Source organism: Mesocricetus auratus, unplaced genomic scaffold, assembly GCF_017639785.1.
Source record: "Mesocricetus auratus isolate SY011 unplaced genomic scaffold, BCM_Maur_2.0 Super-Scaffold_100045, whole genome shotgun sequence".
NCBI lineage: Eukaryota > Metazoa > Chordata > Mammalia > Rodentia > Cricetidae > Mesocricetus > Mesocricetus auratus.
The window spans coordinates 5,511,904-5,534,716 of NW_024429222.1; the positions used below are offsets into that span (position 1 = coordinate 5,511,904).

The window sequence follows — 22,813 nt, forward strand, 5'->3', positions numbered from 1 at the left end:
GCTGCTGGCAGCACAGCTTTCATCAATGTTTGATTCAAATGTAGAGGAAAAAAAATCTCACAGAATGAAACATCATGTTGTCCTTACAGATGGGGTTTGTGTTCATTATCCCAAACAGCACAGCAGCCAGTGCCAAACAGTATCCCTGTATCTAAGCTGTCTTCTGATTGGAAAGATGATGGTCACCGGGAAATGATTAATCTACAAAGACCCTTTACTTCTCCAGTCTCCACTTATGCTAATAATTTTTAGACATTAATTTCTTTCATATCACTTGCTCTCCTGTACCAAGATCATTTGCAAAGCCATTATTATTTTCAGTCTCTGGGGTCAAGCTAGTTCACTCTCCTATATTTGAATGTATTTGAAAAATGAAGACTTTTTATTGCCCAGGCCACAGAGGAACTGTTCCACTTGGATCGATTTCATACTTTTGTTTGATCTTGTTTGAAAATGTTAAATCTCACACAATCTGCCCTTTTAGGAAAATGTTTTCTTGAGCTAATCCAGTATCTTGAGGAGTTTTTTTGTTTGTTTGTTTTTTACTGTTGTTTGGTTTTTGTTATTGTTGTTTGGGTTTTTTTTTGTTTTTAGAAGGTATGCCAATGAGACCAGACAAAGGTGGAAAACCGCTAGTAAGAAATATAGTACAAAAACAACAAGGAGGCAATGTTTATGCCATGTATACCTGCAAACTAGCACAAAGCAGGAGTTAACCTGACACTGCATGGAGAGGCCAGCACCCAGAATTCCAGCTGTCATTCATCACATACTGGACCATGTCTACTCATTGACTCAGACACTCAATAATTTCACATTGAACATCTACTATTGTGGGCATTGTGCTAGTATTGTGTTGTTGCTAACAACAAAATACTCATTGAACATCACTTTAGAAACCATAACACTCAAGGACGTCATCCTTAGAAAGCCAGGAAGCAAAATACTTTCTATTAAAGTTTCCAAACTAAGCAGTTATCTACTTACACATCCTGGGTGTGTGTGTGTGTGTGTGTGTGTGTGTGTGTGTGTGTGTATGTGCTTTCTACTACATATTTATTACTGTTTGTGTATGCCCTTTTTCCATCAGGAGATTCACTTAAGTTCCAAATGTTAACAACAGCCTGTGGACAGTGATAAAGTCTTGCCGGGTTATTTTCTTTTCCAATAGGCTTTTCTCATTTTCCTCCAAAGTTCTTACCTTGTGCCACAGGAGAGAAAGACTATGAGAGAGAAATTCGATACCTTGCTTTTACCTTCAAGACTATTAAATTAACTATACAACACATAAAACACGAACAGACAAGGTAAGATAGACACCCACCTCGCTGGCAGCAAAGAAGGCGTTGTTTGCCTCAGCCATGTTCATGTAGTTATTATTTCCAAACTGAAAAAAAACATTGATTTATGTTAATAGGGAGCAAAATAAACCCGGTAGTTGGTTATTTAATACTCAGAAGTGACTTGGGAAGAAGGTCAGTGTAATGGGGTTCATGGACCCAACTAGAAATGTGAAACTGTACCTACTGTCAGTCCGTTCCTGTCACCACCAGAGCATGGAGTTATGCTGTCAATGATTCTAGAAAATAGTTGCATTTCTCCCCATGACTGACAGTAAAAGGAGACAATTACAACCATTTGGGTGTCTGGTCAGTAGTGTGCTGTTTATTAAACTGGAATTTGTCAGAGATTGGAAGCAAAGGAGTTCCCAAGGAAACCACTTGGATATGTTTTAACGCATGCTTGGATTTCATGCCTTACTTTTCAAGAACAGGTGTCACAAGTGTGGGCAGGTTGAAAATGTGAATTAAAGGGAACACAATTCAATTTCGGAGACTGAAATTCTGTGTTCTGGCGAATGGGGTGTGGTATGAATATAAATAAATAAGACTAAAGAATGTTTCTAAAATCTCCAAGCGGAACTTACCGCCATATCTAGCTGTATCAGAGCTACTGAAAGCCGTGCTATTTAATCTCTCCATGTAACATTAAGTGCAAAGAGGTTTAGAAAATAAGCAGGATCCTATGAACACAGCAATTTTTATTTCATTCCCTAACACAATGGCCCATTCATATCATCACAAATAAGACTGTATCAGCATTTCAGATGTAAGCTCTTTACTTCCAGGGACCTGTTATCAAAATGTAAAACTTGGATTTGGGCAGAAATGTATTTTTAGGTTCAAATGTTCCAGGTAGGCATATTTTGTTGCTTTCAACATTCTCCTACCAGTTGCAATATGGGAAGGCTCTGTGGGCATAATTATCTGAAGCTGTGTTATTTTCATGATGTTTAAATGGTAAGAGAATGTCCTTGTATAAAGTATCCTATTCATTTCATTTAATGCACCAAAAGAAACACAGGTGTGGTCTCCAAGGGGTGAAACAAATACAGTTATTTTCTAATATATATTCAAGCTAGCAATTACACCAAAGTAAAAAGTATAATTTTCCCAAGAGATAAATAGGTAGATCAATGGACTGTTGAATGAACGGGTGGATGGATGGATGAACAGATGGACAGTGTTAGAAATAGGTACATAGATACTCAGACACATATAGGTTGATACAAGGAATACGTAGAAAATAAATACGCAGACATGGAAAACCCACATAATCCTCCTCTCTGTACCACTTATGTCAGAGAGGCACTCAGTCCAACATTGAACCTGTAGGAAACAGGATTGACATGCTACATTTTATCATGTCAGAGAACCAAGAACTGAGCAAGATTTATAGGAAAAACTCTGATATCGCTAGAGTGCCATTAAGGTCTACAGAGGCAACATCAACCACCACACAACACTTCAACACACACACAATGATGAGCTATCAGACACACACACACACACACACAAACACACACACACACACACACACACACACAATGAGCTTCCTCCAGCACTCCTGTTCATTTGGGTGAATATTCATGCTGGGGAAACCCACAGAAACAGCTGACCTAAGCAAGGGGGAACTCACAGACCCCAGGCCCGGTGAACATGGGGAGGCTTGGGCAGTCTATGGGGCCTCTGGCAGTGGAAACAGTATTCATCCCTAGTGCATGAATGGGCTTTGGGAGCCCATTCCTGATGGAGGGACACTCCTCGGCCTAGATACATGGAGGAGGGTCTAGGTTCTGCCCGAATTGATGTGACAGACTTTGATGATCCCCCATAGGGGCCTTACCCTCCTTGAGGAGTGGAATGTGGGGATGGTGGGGGGAATGGGAGGACAGGAGGGAGAGGGAACTGGGATTGATATGTAAAATAAGATTGTTTTTAATTTAAATAAAAACTAATTAAAAAAAGAATTTCTGAAAAATGTACTCATTAGCCCTTAAAGAAGACCTTTATCTGACTTGTCTGAAGGCATGTGGTTTCAAAAACATAGGAATGGGTGCACACACACAGGCTCCCACATTTCTCCATTTTTCTATAGCGTTAAAAATATGTCAGAACAAAACCCATGCAAACGTTGTGCATTTTTTTCCGTGAAATGTTCAGGTCTATAATCAAATATGATCCACATCTAAATCTATATGCTCCATGTTCCAATCCTGCTCCGCCCCCAAACTGCCTGGCAGCCAGTATCACAACTTTAACATTATTTAAATGTCGGCTTTGTTGGGGAATTAGAAATCCATTTAAGGCAAAGAGCTCATTATCAGAGAGTATTTTTTTAAGATTAAACTCACTTATTATCTAATAGCACCTAGAACAACAAAGGAAAATAAAATGGCCATTAAACTAAAGGCCTAAACAATTCAAGGGAAAAAAAAAACCCAAAAACAAATTAAGCTCAGAGTGAACTAAGAACTGGGTTAGAAATCCTCTTCAGAACAGTTAGTATGCGAATGTAATTACTGAAGAAACTACAGCTAATCAGCTGTGAATTGTATCCATTAATTAGTATTTGCCCTGGAGAAATGAGAAAAATCAGTAACAGCACTGGCACCACCACAGTGCTGATGAGCTGCATGCGGGCCGAGCTGCTGCGTTTAGTCAGGCAGGTGGCTCCAGCCGGCCACATAATTTGAAAAGCTCTCACCTGGAGGGGGGAGTTGGAGCGGACAGAATGCTCCTTGCGTATCTCTTGTATCTGCATAAGGCCTTAATTAATGGCTTTTAATTTGGAAGCACTTGGTGATCGTGAGCAAACAGTTATAAATCTCTTCAAGTAGAAGCAAGGGTTTCTCCTCTACCTGGGGTAGAACGTGTCCTGTTTAAATGGTGCCTTCAGACGCTGGCTGGTGGCAGGGGATTGTTTTCCTTCTGCACATGGGGCTGTGGGGATGTAGTTAACACTAACAACAACTACAGCCCAGTTCTTTATCTGAAGCCCACATTTCATTGAGTGCTGTGTATTCTTCTCAGTAGCCAGAAGAAAAGGGGTGGCACTTTTCAATCTTGTTTTTGTTTGCTTATTCGAGACATGGGCTTGCTATGGAGTCCAGGCTGCCCTCAGAACAGTTCCTAATCATCCTGTCTCTACCTCTTGAGCCAACAGCCTCAGGGTTGTGCCACCATGTCCCCCTGGTTTATTTCATGGTAAAGTATGATCTATGAGTCCTGCTTCACTTGTTTAGGGTTTAAGAACTGATCGGATTCTGAGAGGAAAAGTACTCCTTTGGGGTAGAACACTAATATAATGACCTAAGAAAAATTAATTTTGAGTTGTGTACAATTAAATTTAGTTTATGTTCTAGAAGGCAGTGACACTGACAAGACCATTATACTACACACACCCTTCATGTCCAGGAGAAAGGGGCCTTAACTGTCATACTCCGGGCTAATCATGCCTAACATATTAGAAGTAGTCCTGAATTTGTTGAAAGGATGAAAGTCTGATCCTATCAAACTGAGGTGATCCTTGTTACCCAAGGTCATCTGTCAAATATTTTAATGGTAATTAATAATGAGTGGTACCCATGGAAGCCTTCTGTACATTTTTCTTTTTGGTTTTCCAAAGTCGGATTAAATGCAATCAATTTTTCCTAACAGCTAACAAGACAGAGTTACTATCACACTTATTTGTTCTAGGTCAGCCAACCAAGGGTTCCAGGGGTAAAGGCACCTCACCTGCCCCAAAGGATTTGAGCATGCGTAGCTGGCATCTCCCAGCTTCACTCTCTGCATCCTTCACATGTCAGGGCCCATATGCCCTTTACTCTTTCACTTGGAGATTTACTCAAATTTTAAACTCCATTGTTAACTCTATTATTCCAAGCTGCAGTTTCCTGGAGGGTATCCTAGCAGTCCCAAGTCTATTATAATGTTCCTCAAGGAAAGGGTTCCACAGTCCAATGTATCTGAAAAGGGGTTTTGACGAGCCACAATGTCTTCTATGAATCTAAAGGCTTTGTGAACTCTCAGTCTGTTCAATCTACAAATAACTAGATGACACCCGTTTAAGGCACTGTGCTAGTCTTAGGAACACAATGGTGACACAGATGGACTACTTTTTTTTTAATGGAGACCATAGATATCTTCCCTACCCTCCAGCCCACACCAAAAAGAAGAACAATAACCCTGTGGATCTCTCCTTTTATTTGCCTCACAATAACCAAGTTCTTTGGGAACCCTGACTGCATAGACATTGACAATGCTCCTATCCACCCATCCCCAGAATCACTCCTATGGAAGCTAACACTAAGTTTTCTCTGTAGCAAAATCTACACATTTAAAAATCAACTACAAGTTTTTAACTTTTCCATCCTATGTCACCTCAACTTGGTCTAGCTCCAATTTTTTGAGGTGACACCCTCCACTGACATTCCTTAAAGACCTCCTGCTCAGGCATGTAAAGGTCTTGACGCATTCTCAAGACTCAATAAGAAATATTCTAAACAAATAAGACGAATGAGGGACGGCACTTAATTACTCTAACGGATACACAAAAACATCATCCAAGAAAATATCTCATTTCCGTAGTCTTAGCGAGAATACATGGATAGGACTTTTAACCTTCAAGAGGAGCACAAGTGGTATTGTTATCACAGGTCCTTATCCAGACTGACAAACTCCTATAGATTCTGCCCCCAAAGACATCATCCCCAAAGATGTCATTATAAAGGGAAAATGAATTACTCCTGTCTCTTAACAGGTTCATAAAAGAGCATCCCCACTGTACTCAGAGGTGGATTTGCTTTTGCTGCATGATGAGTAATCATGGCTTCAGCAAACACAATTTATGAAGGACATCAATTAAAAAGGAGCAGTGTGGGATTTTGTAGAAATGCATCAAAGAACATCATGTCCGTAGGCCATGTGACTGTGGGAAGTGCCACAGTAAATTAAGGCAGATAGAAAGTCTGGCTCAGCTAGCAACAGGCTTGGGACAAAGTAGAACGGCTGAGACAAAACCCCATCTGTAACCACAAGGCAGATACTTGGGCTTAGCCAGTCCACAGCATCGTCTCCACTGAAATTATTTTGACACCCTTGTGAAGAATTGCATAGACTTCTAATAAGGTAGCCATTAATGATGGGATCACAAACAGCTAAATGGCACAAATTTAATAGTTAAAAAAATGATAATCCTTCAATTTCTCCTCTTTCCTCATTAAATTTGTTAGCAGACACCATCCCATTTGATGCCTCACCCAAACATCAGTCGAGTTACTTACACAAACAAACTATGTAGTTATGGACCAAGTGTGCCACACCTGGCCATGTGATGGAGGGAGCAGTAGGTGAAGTCAACTCAGTCTTGATGGTTCTGATAACTACACTCTGGGAAGGGACTGATGGTGTCAAGCTGCAATCCCACAAAGGATCAGAAGCCCACAGGGAAGCAAGGCTGACATCAAAAATGGAGACAGTGCTGATGACCACCCTGGATAGATCTAGAGCACCCTACCAAGAAGCAAAGACTGATGGGAACACAAAGACCACCTGCAGTGTCTTCAAAGGTTGGTGGCCCAACAAGAATCTGGAAAAACACTTGACCACAGCACAGAAGTAAAGTGCATTGCACAGACACTGCATACCCCTTAGATTTTGAATTTTGGTTCCAGGCTGGGCTTGTAAGCATCCTTGTCACTGTGACTAGGCTACCTGACAAGATGCCTTGAGGGAGGAGAGGCTGACTTTGGCTCCTGGTTTCAGAGCATGAAGGTAGATATGGAGGAGCAGAGCAGGTCACATTCTCATGGTCCAGAAACACTGAGATACAGGAAACACAAAAAGTGCCTGCTAACGAGGATCTGCCTGCAGTGTCCTGCTTCGGCCTGATAGATTCCACCTTATAGAGTTCCTAGACCCCTCAAAGTAAGCAGCACACAACGGGGTACCAAGTGTGTAAAACATGAGCCCATGGGCAATATTGCCTATTCAAAGCATAAATGCATTTGCATAATGCTAAGCTGGGATGTTTGGTACGATTGATGTCTCCTTTGCATTTTCAACTTAGGATATTTTCAACTTAAGTTATCCAAATTGTGATATTTCTGACCTATGATATTTTTCAATATAAGGTTTATCAGCAAAGAGCATCTAACTACCTACCTACAGACACACACACACACACACACACACTGCTGCGAATTAAGTATATGCAAGTATATGGACATATATACAGAGAATCTCACACACATGCAAAATTAGACATACACACATATACATGTACCTTTTGACAAGCTAAAATTGCCCAGATGTCTTCTGCTGAATACCAGGAAGTGTGAGGACTCATCTATTCAACACTTCCACTTGGATGTCAGCAGGCATGTCAGGCATATGTCCAACGCTTAACTCTTTTTCCCCCCAAACCTGTCCTATGCAGTCTTTTCCACCTCCTTCTATGGGGCGCTGCCTCAGGCCAAGTCATTCTTGAAGCTATGCTTTTTCTCTTTCTCCCATCAAACTATAAGAAGATTCTGTTGGCTCATCTTTTTAGGTAAACTCAAGCAGACCACCTGCGTCCACCTCCTATGTCCACCACCATGAGACCCAGCCCTACCTAAGCCCATTGTCTTTTGGCTGCAGGAGCATCCTAGGAGGTTACTCCTACTCCACCAAACTTTGAACAGACTATATGCATAACATTGCCACCGAAGCCTTTGTCACCCCTATTCAAAACTTCCCAGTACTTTCCCATTGGTTCAATGAAGAGAACATATGCTTACAATGGCCCTTAGCTAATTCCTGGAATCAGGCCAACATTCTCATTGCTCATGATACTTCATCCTGATGGTCTCATTGATGTCCCAGCAACATTCAAGACGCATGCATACCTCAGGGCCTTTGCATTGGTTGGCTCTTTTATCTGGATCATTGTGCCTCCAGATATTCCCATGGCATATTCATCCCCTTCTGAGTCTTCTCTGGATGCCACTTGTTCAAGTGACAGTCACAATTCCGTACAGCATCCATCTCCAACACTCTTGGCCCTTCTTCCCCTACTCTACTTTTTCCATTAAGACTTTCAACATCACACAGTACAGTCATCATTTTTCGCTTGCTACCAGAATATAAATTCAGTGAGGGGAACATTGTGTCTCTTTGTTACACAAAAGTCCTATTGCCAAGAAGAATGATAAACAGTAGATGCTCAACAGATCTCTTCTGAATGAACCAATGAACTCCTGGGTGAGAAGCCACAGTGTTCTCCAAGTCCCCAGGGCCACAGCATCAGCTCCCCAAACTCAAACAACAAGGAGGAGGACCCACCACCATTGTAGTCCCCACACAATATCTATGAACAAAAAAGCAGAAAGAGGGAAACAGACATTCTAAGAAGTCGTGCTCCAAACTGAAACACTGTTCCGGCAAAGGCACTATGGGGCTGCTCTGTGGCCATGCTTAGCAACAAGCAGCTAGCAGAGTGTTTAGAATGCTCAAAACGCAAAGAAATGAAGCATACACGCTGGTACAGGGGTGCAATCAGGGTCATCCAGGACCTGACCGTTACAAGGTGGACTGAAATGTCACACTGTGCCTATGAGTGTGGACAATTATGTGTCCACAAAAAAGAAATCTGTACGTTTAAAGAAATGAAAGACTCAGGGATTCAGTAGAGTTGGGTGTGCTGCTGGGGATGGAACCATTGGTAGCAAAATACAGACAGCCATGACCAGATAGATGTACTCAGCCCGGCCGAGTGCTGAGAGAAGGGGCCCAACCGTGTGAGGTCAAAGGAGAAGGGATTCAGGTGTTCAACTTAATGGCTGATTTTTTTTCCATATTGAAATGCTTTCTTTTAAAGAAATGTTCTTTGGTCTAAATCAGTGTTATTCAAAGTGTATGGCTAAGGACCAATGCCCAAGCATGCAAATTACTGAACCCCACATGGACTGACTGCATCATATCTTAAGGCCTTGGGGCTCTAATTCAAAGTTTTATGTTTTTCTCGGGAACTTTACAGCATAACAATATTTGCCTAGTTCCTTTTAAACTAACATTTTGAATTTTAAAAAATGAAACCTTTTTTCCTCTCCCTCCACATTTTGTTTTTTCGTTTTGAGATGAGATACCAATGCACAGTATAAGCTGGCCCCAAATTGCCCGTGTTCCTGCCTTAGACTCCTGAATAGTGGGCTAGCAGGTGTGCCTAACCATGCTGGCTTTAAAGGAGATTTTTCTAAGCCTCTAGAATGAGCTAAAGGAGATGCTGGGTCTGATGTTGTTTTGTTGTTGTTGACAGCCATAGAAGAGTTTGTTACCTCTCTTTCTCACTTCCAGGAAAAGGCTACAGTTTGTGAGGTGGACACCCATCTAACTTGATCATCCTCATCACCAGGATAGCCAGAAGCATTTGTAGCTGTTACCAAGAAGACAAAGCAAGCCCTGCTGTCAGAGTTTCAGCAAGTGGTGTGGTCACACTCGTAACGACAAAACCTAAACATATGGACTCAACTCAAACACAGAGGCCTTTGGAATCTCAGGATCTGGACGCGTTTGAGTTTGTGAATCGTACAACCATCTGGACAAGTTAACAGCCACAGGGGGAAAGGCACTTGTTTAATATAAAATATATATATATATACATACACACACACACACGAGCAAAGAGATGAAGGTTTCAAAATCAAGGAAGTTTTCAGCCAAAGTGGGATAATCATTGGGCTGGCCAATATACCCTCTGCAATAGTTCCAGGATAGAGGGTGTTCTTAAACACACTGCGGTGAAAATGCCAACAGTAACACAAGGCTGTGAGCAGGTCTTTTGCGTGGCCCATCTGTGTGCCTCCCCTTCCTCTCTCGAAGCTGTCGGTTAACAGGACTCATTTGGGGAACGTATTCTTTCTCTGTAGAGGATGAGAAGGAGTCGTGACTGTTGTTGCCTTTCGAGGGTTGACAATGTGGCTGAGATGATGGGCAGGAAAAATCAGGCATCAGTGTAAGGACCAAGTTGGCAACAGAGAGTCATCCAAGTTAGGGATGGAAGAGTCAGAAACAAATGCGCCCGAACTCAGAAAGTGGGCAGGGGGACAGACAGTCCCAGGCAGGGCTGAGTGAGGTGGGCAAAGCTGTGGACCTAACTATGTATAGGATGTGTTTAAAGATCAAAGTAGGGAAGTGAGCAGGGGGAGGGAAGGCAAGCAGGGGCAATGAGGGTCAACTGTAGCCATCTTAAATGTAGTCAAAAGGGGAGGTGTATGAAACAGTCTGCTGGGAGGGGAAGGGATCTCTCTATGAATGCATACCTGCAGATACGAATCAGTAATCTGAGGCACACAAAAGTCACATTGAAAGAGACCATGAGCGCTTAGGATGTGGCTCAACAGGAGGTATCTTACTAACACGTTCAAAAGCCTAGACTCTATTCTTAGCACTACAAAGAAAAACAAACAAAACAGGAAATCTCCAAGGCAGGCACCAGGGTGCATGTGTAAACAACAAACACACAGGTGGTAGGGAGAATGAAACCCAGGAAACACTTTAGCACGAGACTGTCTGGATGCCAGTCCCACCAAACTAGCTGAGGGCTAAGTTCAAGATCCTAGCTCAGCTACTGGCACCCTCCCCGTGCTTCAGTTTTCCAGTCTATAATACAGAGAGGTCAACAGCCTTGTGAGGCCTTGAGAATTAGATGAGCTAATACATAAAATGCTATCTTTCTTAGCCATGCTGAAAGTCAGTGGAAAAGCAGAAAACAGATCAAGACTGACTCCCGTGGCCCCTGTGACAGCCTAAGAGAGTTCACTGCTTAAAACTCCAATGGCAAGGCTGGGAAGATGGCACATCAACCACTTGGGCTCGAGTGTAATGGATCTGAATCCTAATCCCCAGGAAGCATGGTTACAGGCAGGCAAAGTAAGCCACCTGTCATCCCAACATGTAGGAGGTTCAGACAAGGGATCCCTAGAGCAAGCTAACTAGCCACGCTAGCCAGGATGGCAAGCTCCAGCTTCAGCAAGAGACCCTGCTCCAGAAAAACTCAGGGAAGAAACCCCAATGTCAACTTCAGGCCTTCAAACATGCACTAGCACACATACATATACCCATGTGCATACATGCCACACACAGGTAACTTATGCAAAAACAAAAACAAAACAAAAATAAACATGGCTTCCCTGTGGTATCCAGATCAAAATGCAATTTCCTTTCTAGAGTAACAAGTCCCTGCAAACTGTAGCTGCTGGAGCCTCCCTTAACCCCTTGGAGGGGCTGCTCTTCCCACCAGGCTCCAACCACACTGCCTTGGATGTCTCCTGGTCCCTTCCCTAAACCAGTGCACCAGCTGCATCTGGCCTGGACCACTCTGCCCTTTTCCTTTGTGTAGGTTTCTGCCCTATGTTCACTCTTCAGCGAGGCTTCCCCCAGATGAACTACTGAAATCACCCACATCCCACACAGCCAGGTTCACTACCCTTCCCATGACCACACCTTCTGTCTTGTTGGGGTCAAAGGTCACTCATCACAGACAGACTTTGCTGCACCGATGAGTGTTTACTGTCTCACCCTCCCACTCCAATGCAGTCAGTAGTGGCTCAGTGGCATTTCTTTTCACCGCAGGATAATGTCTGGTTCACAATACGTGCTCAGCGTATGTGTAGGAGACATGTACAAATAGGTGAACTAGACAGATCTCAGCTCAAATCCCAACTCTGCCATTTCAAGCTGGGTGTCATCAGGTGAATCCTGTCCTGTTAACTCCATGATTTCCTCATGGAGTTGTGGGGATGAAAGGACAGAAGTTTGTGGGAATGGACTCTGTCATGGAAGCAGGGCAACCTCAAACCGCCAATCAAGGACCTCATGTAGAAAGAGCCACCAAGGGGGGGAAGTCGGGTATGAAGGAACTCAAATAACCTGGGTAAAATGAGGTCTCTTTGAGGTACTTTATGTAACATGTATTAGTAGTCCATTATATAAGAGAGAGCAATAGATGATACTATGCTAAAAATAAGGTCTGATTTCTGTCCAAGACTCTGCTAATGGGAAAACAAGATACAATGTTCCATGGTGGAAACAGCATTGGGTATGTATGAAAGAACTCTCCCTGGAAAGCCAGGGGGCTTCTGAGTGGAATCATATGAATGAAGTCTTGAGGGGCATGTAGGAACTTGCCGGGGAGGTGAGAGTGAATGGGGAGAGGAGGATACTGAGAGAAGCCCAGTGTCATAGTGGTATATGGGACAGGCCAGAAGATGAGAACGCAGCATTCATGGCGGAAGCGGCCCTGGTAGTGGAGCCTGGGCATGTATGCTAGTGAGAAAAACTGAGTGCCTCAGCATCAACAGGGAGCCATGTTCATGTCTGTAGGTGCAGAAAGACTGAACATGGAGAGAGAGAGATCTGCCCACAACAGAAGAGAAAATGCAGACTGTTATTTACAGATGTTAGGAATATTGAGACAGATGTGGTAGCCCAACTCTAGTATCAGTGTTCAGGAAGCTGAGGCCTGAGGGACTGCTACATAGCAAGATCCTATCTCAAACAAACAGACAGCACCCCTAATATGTATTCTGTGTCTCTTCCATAGTATTTGGCAAATGAAAGGGCATCTCATAGTGACAGCAAAGGATAGAGAAAAATGTGTATGATCTGATTTGGTTCTGTGAGGATTGCTGAAATTACAGCAAAACCTGTCATCAGTCCTGGAGGGAAAAGGAGCTACTTGGTCTGACACTGCTACAAGAACTAGGAAGATCACCCACCTGTTTGTCCTAGAGATGTGACATTTCCATCCGAACTTCTAAAAACAGCAGAACTCTTGGACTGAGAAAGGCTGTGACCTATGATAAGCACTGGCATCACTGAGAGGAATAACTAGTTCTCATTTATCATGGGCACTTTGGTGTAAATTAGTTTTGAATAAATGGTTCCACCACATGTGATGGGGGAAGTCCTTCTGTGTATATGTTTTCTTGTTGGTTGATAAATAAAGCACTGTTTGCCAACAGGAAAGCAAGATAGGTGGGACTAGGAGTCGAGGAGGATTCTGGGAAATGTAGTCAAGAGTAGAGAGTTGCCATATGATCCTGGGAGGAGAGGGCGCAAGTCTGGCATTCTCAGTAAGATAAGACCTTATAAAAATATATATATTAGTAATTATGGGTTAATAATTAAGTCAGACCTAGCCATTAAGAAATTACAGCAAATGGCCAACATCATAATTGATATACAGCATCCTGTGTGTTCATTTGGGACTGATGCAGCTCAGGGACCAGGCTGGTGGGAAGAATGTACAGTACACACATGCACACTTATCATCTTTAAGGATGATCAGAAAACAGTTCCTTAGAAATATCATCTATCATGATACCATCCTAACCCTGCCTGGACCATATTCTTCTCCTCCAAGCTCCAAGGTAACCTGTACATCACTCTATACTATGTTAAAGCAACCTATGGCAGTGCCTGTCTCTCTGTTGGACTATTGGGGGGCAGGAGAGGAGCCCATCAGAGCCTGGCACACAGGAAATCCTCAAAGGATAATGCCCCAGCCTCAGAGCAGTTAGGGATGTGTTACTAAGTCACTTACTGTTTTCCCCTTTCATCAAATGACAAGTATTAGTTAATCCACATGAAAATCAGATAAACCACTGCTACTACAATTCAGTAAAGTCTTAAAACAAAGTAGAAATGAAAAGTCAGAGAAGTTAAAAATACAGGCTATTTTCCTTGTATTGTCAGACTTTGTAGTTTTTCCTTCAATCAAATGACTAAGGAAATCTAGCACTCGGGAGGTGGGTGGATCTCTGTGAGTTCAAGGACACTCAGGGATACACAGAGAAACCCTATCTCCTAAAAAAAAAAGACCCTAGAGACTTTTTGAAAATAAACAAATGTCTCTAAAGGGATATTTACACCAAGGACCCTTAGCAAGTATCCTATTATTTCCTATAGGATATGAAGGTTCAAATTATAAAAAGAAACAACCTAAATAAAATGAACCTCTATATTTTTAAATGAAGAACTTTTGACTAGTTACAATGTCTTCAGTTCAGTGACTCAACTCTACTAACCAATGGGAAGCATCTAATTATGATTTAGTATGAATACCAGAAGAGTATCAATGGCTTTCTGTATGGGCTCCTGTCATTGACCTCTAAAGTCTAAGATTTGATGTTCTGTAGCCTGTCATATGTTCGGCTGTTTAAGCTAAATAAACACATAGATAAAATTATCCACACACACACACACACACACACACACACACACACACACACACACACACACACACACGATTCTCAACCAGGAACAATTATGTTCCACAGAAAGTGTGACCACATCTGCTGTTTACATAGCAGGTGGGGAGCAGGGATGCTGTAGAAAGGCCTGGGCAGTGCCACCGTGTCCAGATCAAGAGTGGCTGAGAAATTCAGACCCAGACCCCTCCACCCAGCAAGCACAAATAAGATGAAAGGTAAGTATTAGAAAAATAAATACTGCAAACTATTGCTTCTACACCATCAGAGCACCAGTGTTCTTTCTCAGGATGGGGAATCAGGCTGATTCTGAATTTCTCTATTCATAAGATTATTGACTGCAATCAAAGTGAGTGTGTTTCAAACATGTATCGATAAGTGGGTTGTCACTATGAGCTTTGTGTGTATAAATACCTACTGGCTTTTATTTTCTTCCTGATGAGAATAAATCCAGAAACAGAAATAGTTAACATGTTCTTCTAAGGCTAACATTTTCCCCAGAAGATCAATAAGCCCATGAATCCTTCATGAAATATTTTAAGTGACTAACTGTGTTTATTCTCCAGACTTAATCACATCTGATAAACCAAAGGTCTAAGGCTTCCTTAAGTGAAAAAACATCAATGGCAAGCTCAGGAGCATATATAATATAGAATGATGTATAATCATTTAAGCCCAGCAGGATTACACCAGGTTCAGGAATGTCTGTAATTCATGGCCATGACTTCTGAGAGGAAGGCTCAGACATTTGCTCAGAAATTTTCAAAATCTGAGTAAGCATAGCTATCACTCTGGTCAGAGAGACATCAGGCCAGGGGTTCACTGCAGAGCTGAGGAACCCCATTGCACACTGTTGGGGAAGTCCTGTGTATATGTCAATAGAGCACTGCTGGCCAATAGAGAACCAAGATAGGTGGGACTAAGAATCCAGGAGGACTCTGGGTAGGAGAAACACAGGAGAAATACAGGAAGTCAAGATGTAACACCATGGGGTAGGAAGCCTGGAAAGTTCTCCGGTAAGAGAAATACTTAGATTACAATTATGGGGTAATTACTTAAGTCAGAGCTAGCCAGTAAGAAACAAGCAAGGCCAACAGCTTCATAATTAATATAGCCTCCTGTGTGTTTATTTGGGACTCATGCGGCTCTGGAACCAGGCTGGCGGGAAGGCTTCTCTCAAGAAAAAGGTTTCCCTTTACAGCACACACCACAAGGATACCTCAGTTCCACACATCTTCCTATGGTTTTATGATGACTCGGATGCTGAAAGACCACCGTTTCTTTTCCAGATGGCTGATGGTATGGCCCTGATCATCACTTTTCTCTGCTTGACCAGTGATGTTTGTTTGTCTAAAACCTTTTAGTAGGGAGGGCTCACATGAGACAATAAATCCACTTCTGATATGGTCTTAGGGCAGATGGCGGCAATCACACTCCCTTCAATCAACCATTCCCAGATATATATGATTTTATATCTTATATTTATTTTTTAAAGGCAGGCTTCTTGAAAAGTAGTTTGAGTATGACAGTAATCATTTCTTAAACATAACTATAAAATAAAATCTCTTCAAAGCAAGGCACTGACTTTCATCCTGAAGCCAAGCTGTCCAGTGTTAATCTGGTACACAGCTCAAATTTATTTCAGCACTTTGTATAAACAACCGTGAAATTAAGAATTCCTAAATAAAAGGCATTCTCTTCTTGGGGTCCTAGGCATTGCGCACTAACACATTCAAGATTACTTTTGCATTTCCTTACATGAATCCAAAGGATGCGATTATCCAGCAATTTGTGAGCAGCCCTTCCTAAGTCACCTATCAAATGTCCTCACTTCAGCAAAAACTCAATTCTATTCCAGAACAGTGACTCAACTGGATGGAGGCAACCCGAAGTATGTGACCAGTGCAAACGTGGCCAAAGGGAAAAACAGATGAAAAAGCATAAAACAATTACAGAAGGCTGCAGTGATGATGCCTTTGAGCTCATGACTATGAAAACCACCTCTACAATATTATAACATCTCTATTATATTATGGCTACACTGGAAAATATTTGGGAGGAAATTCCTGCTTAGGAAACAAAGGCAAGTTCCTTGACTCTTAAATAAAATAAAAGGCTAGCTCCTTGTTTAGAACTACTTATTTCTAAGAAAAGGAATTATTTTTCTTGTTGTGACCAGTAGAATATTGTGTGTGTGGGGGGGGGCACATAAGAAAAATTATTGCACATTCCATGGTGCTGGTTAATAACTGAGAGAAAAGTTGGAGTCATCTATAAAGCCAAACTATAAAATTCTTCGTCCACAATAAAAATAAGTTAGAGGTATGATATTTTAAAGAACAACAGCTGCCTTCATATCAAGATTAATATTGAAAGTAAACCCTGTCTAATGGGACTCCTGGGATTAGTAACAGATTCCATGAGGGATGTCCATCTGGTTCTGGCCACAAGCTGTTCCCTTCTCCTCTACCACACATGCCACTCCAAAAATACACCCTTGCTGATAAACCATGCCCTGGGGACGGTGCTGACTGCCCACGGCATTTCACATGTAAGTTTTGATGACTGTATCTAGGTTATAAAGAGCTGAGGCTGAGTATCAAAACACAACTGAAAAACTACATCAAACAGGTGTGCAACTGCCAAGTCCTCCCCAGAAGGCATTGGGGGGTTCTCCACAGGGGATGACCCCTCTTGGGGTAGGAAGGCAGACAGAAGTCAAAGTTCTTCACCTGGAAGGAAGGCACCAAGAGTTGAGGTTGCCTCCCCCCAGCTCAGTTGTCACCTCCCTACAGGTGCTTTTGGGAACAAGAGTGACAATAAAACCTTCATGGTCCAATGTACTCACTGTTACCCAAGATGCCAAACGAGGCTAAAAATCAGATGTGACTGGTTGTTTTTTCTTTTTTGTCTGAAGATTTATTTTTACGTGTGTGTGTGTGTGTGTGTGTGTGTGTGTGTGTGTGTGTGTGTGTGCAAAGACGAGGAGGGAAGGTATTAGATCCACTGGAAACAGAATTATGGGTGACTGTGAGCTGCCTAACATGGGTGCTGGGAATCAAACTTGGGTCCTCTAGAAGAGCAGCAAGGACATTAACTGCTGAGGTGTCTCTCCAACCCATGGACTATTTTTACATACAAGACTGTTTTCATTCATTAAAGAGATGGGATTTAGCTCCTAGTGACTAAACCTAAAGCTGGTGTGGTCATGTGGAACTATATACAGTGTGGCTTTGTGACAAAAACTGGGCAAGAAATTCTCAAACTAACCTCAATAAAGATGATGGGAAGTCCAGATAATAACACAGAATTTCAGAAAGCAGCCACAGTTATTGAAGCAGAAAGCGACTTTGACACTAAACCAAATGTAGAATATTTCAAATATAAAACCCCAAATTCATCAAGCTTTGTGGACTCTAATCCCCTAAGAAGTCTCTCGGAGGAGAGTTCTTTCCCAAGAGTTAGTTCCCATCAAATAAACAAGCACCCTAAAAAAGTCTGTCTTCAGTATGTTAATTTTGTTTTGGACCATCCTGAAGGGCCTGAAGGACAGAAGGAAATAGCCATGATGTAACAGAGAACCAGATTCAAAGCCATAAAAGATCATATATTTCCTCCCTCTTTTGCTTTCCTGTTCTATGCTTTCTAAAATTAACACTTATCTATCACCAGAAAAGTATGTGTCTACAGTGGGTCTTCCCAGAAAGGATATGCTTAATCTCCACCGGCAGGAAGCAAGGAAGTAAACACCAGTCCTGAGGACAAAAGCAACTAGATTTTACTGTCCCTTCATTTCCTCAATTTACAACCCTTAGAGTCTAAGAAGCTTGCTCCAGTGAAAACACAAAAGGAGCCCCAGAAGATGGCTGCTGACTTCCGAGACTTCCCACCCAGTCAGTACAGAGAAGTCAGGCAGAAATGAGTAACTTCACCTGTAAAGTGTGCCAGGAAGTCAGGGTGGAGAGGGAGGCTGACTGGCTAAGAACAGGGAAACAGACGGCTCCATGACAGCACCTGAGTTCAGAGGGCAATGGGTGAAGGGTGAAATGAGAGACGAGGGAAAGGACCTAACTAGGACTCAAGAGGGTGAGGCAGCATGGGAAGGGATTGTCAGCAAGACTTGGGGTTCCAAAGCCTGCTGTGTGACAAAGCCACTCAACAAAACAGGAGGCTGGGGTGTGGGCTCAAAGACATATGCATTTTAAATTCATTAGAACTGAGGTGCTGAGAGATGTTTGCAGTTCATAGGAAAGTCCTAGATTCATTTTTCCACGTGAGAGAGACCCTTGCAAGACCCACAGGGATGGAAACCTCAAACACAAGTGGGGCTGGGATTTCCCAGAAGGCCCAGAAGATCCTCTGTGACCTCCCAGTGTTCAGGGCCCCAGTGTTGAGGAGCTGGGGACAGTGATTAGAGATGTAGAAGGGAAACCTAGGAAGGAGGCGTTCCTGCTGCCAAGAGGGACACAAGGGATGAGCAGCGATGCTAACTGCTGCAAAGTCCAAAGAACATGGAGATTGACACATGCCTGCCAGACACCAAGATGCTGAGGACACTGTCTTATCCCAAAAGCAAAGAGCAGAAACGTAAGGAAGCATCCGTGACCACTGCTTCAGGGAACTTGATGACAAGATAGATGCCCACACAAAACCAGACCCACAAGGACCCATGTAAACACTCAGCTCTAGTTTTGTTAGGACAGCAAGAAGGTCCCTTGTAAGTCTGTGTATAAAGAAAATATGAACTTCTACCACAGAGCCCTGATACTGATCAGGAAAATGATTATAAACATTATGCCCGTAGCATATAAATTAAGTCTCAGTAGAGAAAACAAGCCAAAATTTTACAAAGGAAAATCCCTAAGACCAAGTGGGAAAATTAATTTTTTAGACCTCAGCAGAAGATCTGTCAACTGGGATTAGTGAGAGGTCTTGCTCACCAATGAGACAGGGCAACAGTTACACAGCCTAAATGGTTGGTTTGGGGAGTCAAAAGCAGAGTGGACTCTAAGCTGATCCTCTATCCTGCATCTCCCCGGCCGCAGCAATAGTTCTGAGATGGTAACATCTGAGTGACAGGATAAAAACAAACAGCATAATACACAGGAAAGAAAGGAGATCTACTTCACGATGATGTGGGAGCCCAAGATCCCAGTGCCCTTTCACAGCTAGGAAACACAGACCTTCATTAGGCAGTGTGGATCCGTATCACCTCACATAAGAATAGTCCAAAATTAAAAACATATGCACTGAGCAAGAACAGCTCTGGTCCTTCATTTTATACATGTACACCCTTCAAGTATGCGAGTTTTAAGGATGTGTTCGTGAGAAAATTGGACCGACTCAAATAAGTGGAATTAAAGAATTCCTTCAGTCACCAGGATACAAATGTGTAAGCTGGAAACTGTCGGATATGTCAGTATTTCTCTGAAAACAGGGGTGAAGGGAGGGGAGTGGAGTTGGGGTGAGAGAAGGCTATCAGACTGTTTTTTACAATGAAAGTTAATGCAGAAAATGTTAACTAGAAATTTGAGGATACTTCAAGCGAAATTTGGAAGCACTTCTCACAAAAGCAATGGTTTTTGATAAGCAATGTTTGGTCACTTTTAATTGACCAGTTTTATCTGAGGAGCAACACCTACAAGCCTACGATGTTTGGGATCAAATAACGGATGATTACCAGTGAAAGTCTCTCTGCATTCTGAAAGTCACAAAAGAGCAAAACTAACCCACATCGAATCTTTTCTCCTCTTCCTGGGAAAAAATAAACCAAACGGGACTCACTGTGGTCCTCTCTGTATGTGAGCTTATCTGGATCTGTGTTCTTGCATTTCTCTCAGCTCTTGACGACATCTCTCACCACCTCAACTTCAGCCGCAGCCTTCATCTGAACCTCTTTCCACATCCCAACACATCTGCTAGGCCAAAACCATCTTGGTCAAGTCTAGCTCTAGCCAACTTTCCTATCAGCTCAAACAGGCAGTTATTTACCTTTCTTTGGAATCTTCAAATCTTTCTTCCTCTTTTAGCATGCCAGACCATGTTAATAGGTAAATTTCCCTCCATTACTACATCCCCTATACTAGAAGCTAAGAGCAAGGAGCATCATGACCCCAAGGAGGTTCCTCAGAACTGACAGCATGTAATGGCTTTAACTGTGGAGACAGTGCAAGTATCTGGATTTCATTTCTTCATGGAATTGAAAAAACAAATTTACTGGGAGAGAAAATACCAACTTTAGGGGGAAAAAATCAAAGACCATACTCAGGAAAGCAAAACACAGAGAAAGGACACTCAAGCGGGCATGAGATTGCTTGGTTATAGAAAGAGATGAAAATCAAATGGTTTAAAATCTACAGCTGGCTGTATTGTTAAGTAAATGGGAACTGGGCCCTTATGAAACAGCGTACATATAAACAAGCATCCATCTCCCAAGGCCCCCACGCTTACTGATCCCTGGAGATGTACAGACCAAAAATATGCATACCTCCCCCCAAGGGCTCCGTTTCCTCCTCATCCTGAGGTTTCTGATTTCAGGAGAGCCTCTTGGACACCCAGAAAGCCCTTGCAATTATCCCATTTCTTCAGTCTCCAATGGTCTCTATCCTTCACAAAGGTGCTTGGCTCCAGTTCCTACCCACATCATTACCAAAATCTCAGCACCTCATACCAAGATCACACATGCAATCATACCTGAAGTCTTCAACTGTCACTTCAACTGCTTAATTGCCTTTCCTTCCTTCACCTGGGGAAATGCCCCCTTCTGCCTTGATTCACCCTACAGGGTCTATAATCAGCCCATCAACTCATTTCTCACTTAATTCCCTCTGATGCATCAAAATGTCCCAAACCCACTAAACCATACGTTAAAGTAAGTGTGTAGCACGGTAGCTCATGCTTGCAATCCCAGCACTCAGGAGGATGAGGGAAGAGGGCTCCCCATGAGTTCAAAGCCAGCTTAGGTTTCACACCAAGATTCAAATCAGCCTGTTAAAATCTTGTCTCGAAACAAAAGAAAGGTGTAGGGAAATAAAAATGGCAGAGTTTCCCTCAAGTTCATCTCCACCTCCCTTCCCCAGCCCGACTACTCCTTTCCCTCCACTTCTAAACTTGACTTTCCTTCCCTCCTGGTGTTCCCCTTATCTGTGTTCCTCTACGTAAAGATGGGTTATCATTAAATTCACTGTGAGCCACTCCTTAGGAAAGTCTCATAGACGCCTTCCCCTTGCATCTCCATCTCAATAATGATCCTTCCTCCTCTGATACGTTCAATCATCCATGTTTTAAAGAAATGTTTTCACTTGGAAGTTGACACTCAGTTGAAAACACTCCCTTTGTTCTTAGACATACTCTGGAAATTCACCCCAGTGTGCCTCATCTGCCAGCAACACTTGGCCAATCTACATAACTTTCAATAGACTAGGTTGTGACCTTCAACACCTCACGCCCACTCAATCCACCTAGAGCTTATTCCGTCCAGTTTGGGGCATGCTCTTCTCAAGCACCCCATTACTTATCTCTTGAATGTCTCATCCAAACCACAAGCAACCTTCTCTCTCTCCTGCACATAAAGTCACTCCATTTTGCCAAAGACACAAACAGACTTTAGTCCGAGGGCTGGTTGGTGTCTGTTTGGTGCTCAGTTTAGTTGGTTGGTTTTGTTTGTTGAGGCAGGGTCCCACTATATAACCTAGGCTGGCCTTGAATTCCTAATGCTCCTACCTCAGCCTCCTGGACACTGGAATTATAAGTGTGTGCCACATCCGTAGGTCCTTCATTGCTTTGTAATGACCTGACAATCCTGATGAACGAAGATTTGTTTATCTTCTTCTGACCCACTGCAAGTGGAGCTGTCTTAATGGTTGTCCTCTAATAACATTTCCAAGAAATAGGTAGTACTGAAAAGGTTGAGAACATAAAACCTTTCTCATCTCAAAAGTGACCAGTCAGTATTTTGAAATCAACCTTCCCATCTGTATGCCTTCCCCGCCCCCTCTCTCCATCTTCTCCCCAAGTTTTTTCCCTTCGCCCACTCTCTGCAATGTAAATAATCTTAAAAGATGTTTATAATCTCTAAACCTTACAATGTTTATACTCTTCCAGCAAAGCTGGAATGAAAGTGTTAGCCGGGTATACTTTTTAAGGTATTTCACAACTGTTCTCCTCAGCGGGGCTTTTAAATGTCCAGTTGAGATGACATGGCTACAGAATAACTGAGTC

The 22,813-nt window shown here is 42.6% G+C and overlaps 1 protein-coding gene across 2 annotated transcripts in view; it reads right to left on the reverse strand.

Moving 5' to 3' along the window:
* The window catches only part of Tox3 (TOX high mobility group box family member 3), a 100,332-nt gene that overhangs the window by 26,673 nt on the left and 50,846 nt on the right, over window positions 1–22,813 (reverse strand). For both annotated transcript variants that reach the window (XM_005079162.4, XM_005079163.4), the window contains exon 2: window positions 1,325–1,387. In XM_005079162.4, the coding sequence (XP_005079219.1) occupies window positions 1,325–1,387 (63 nt within the window). The remainder of the gene's footprint in view (window positions 1–1,324; window positions 1,388–22,813) is intronic.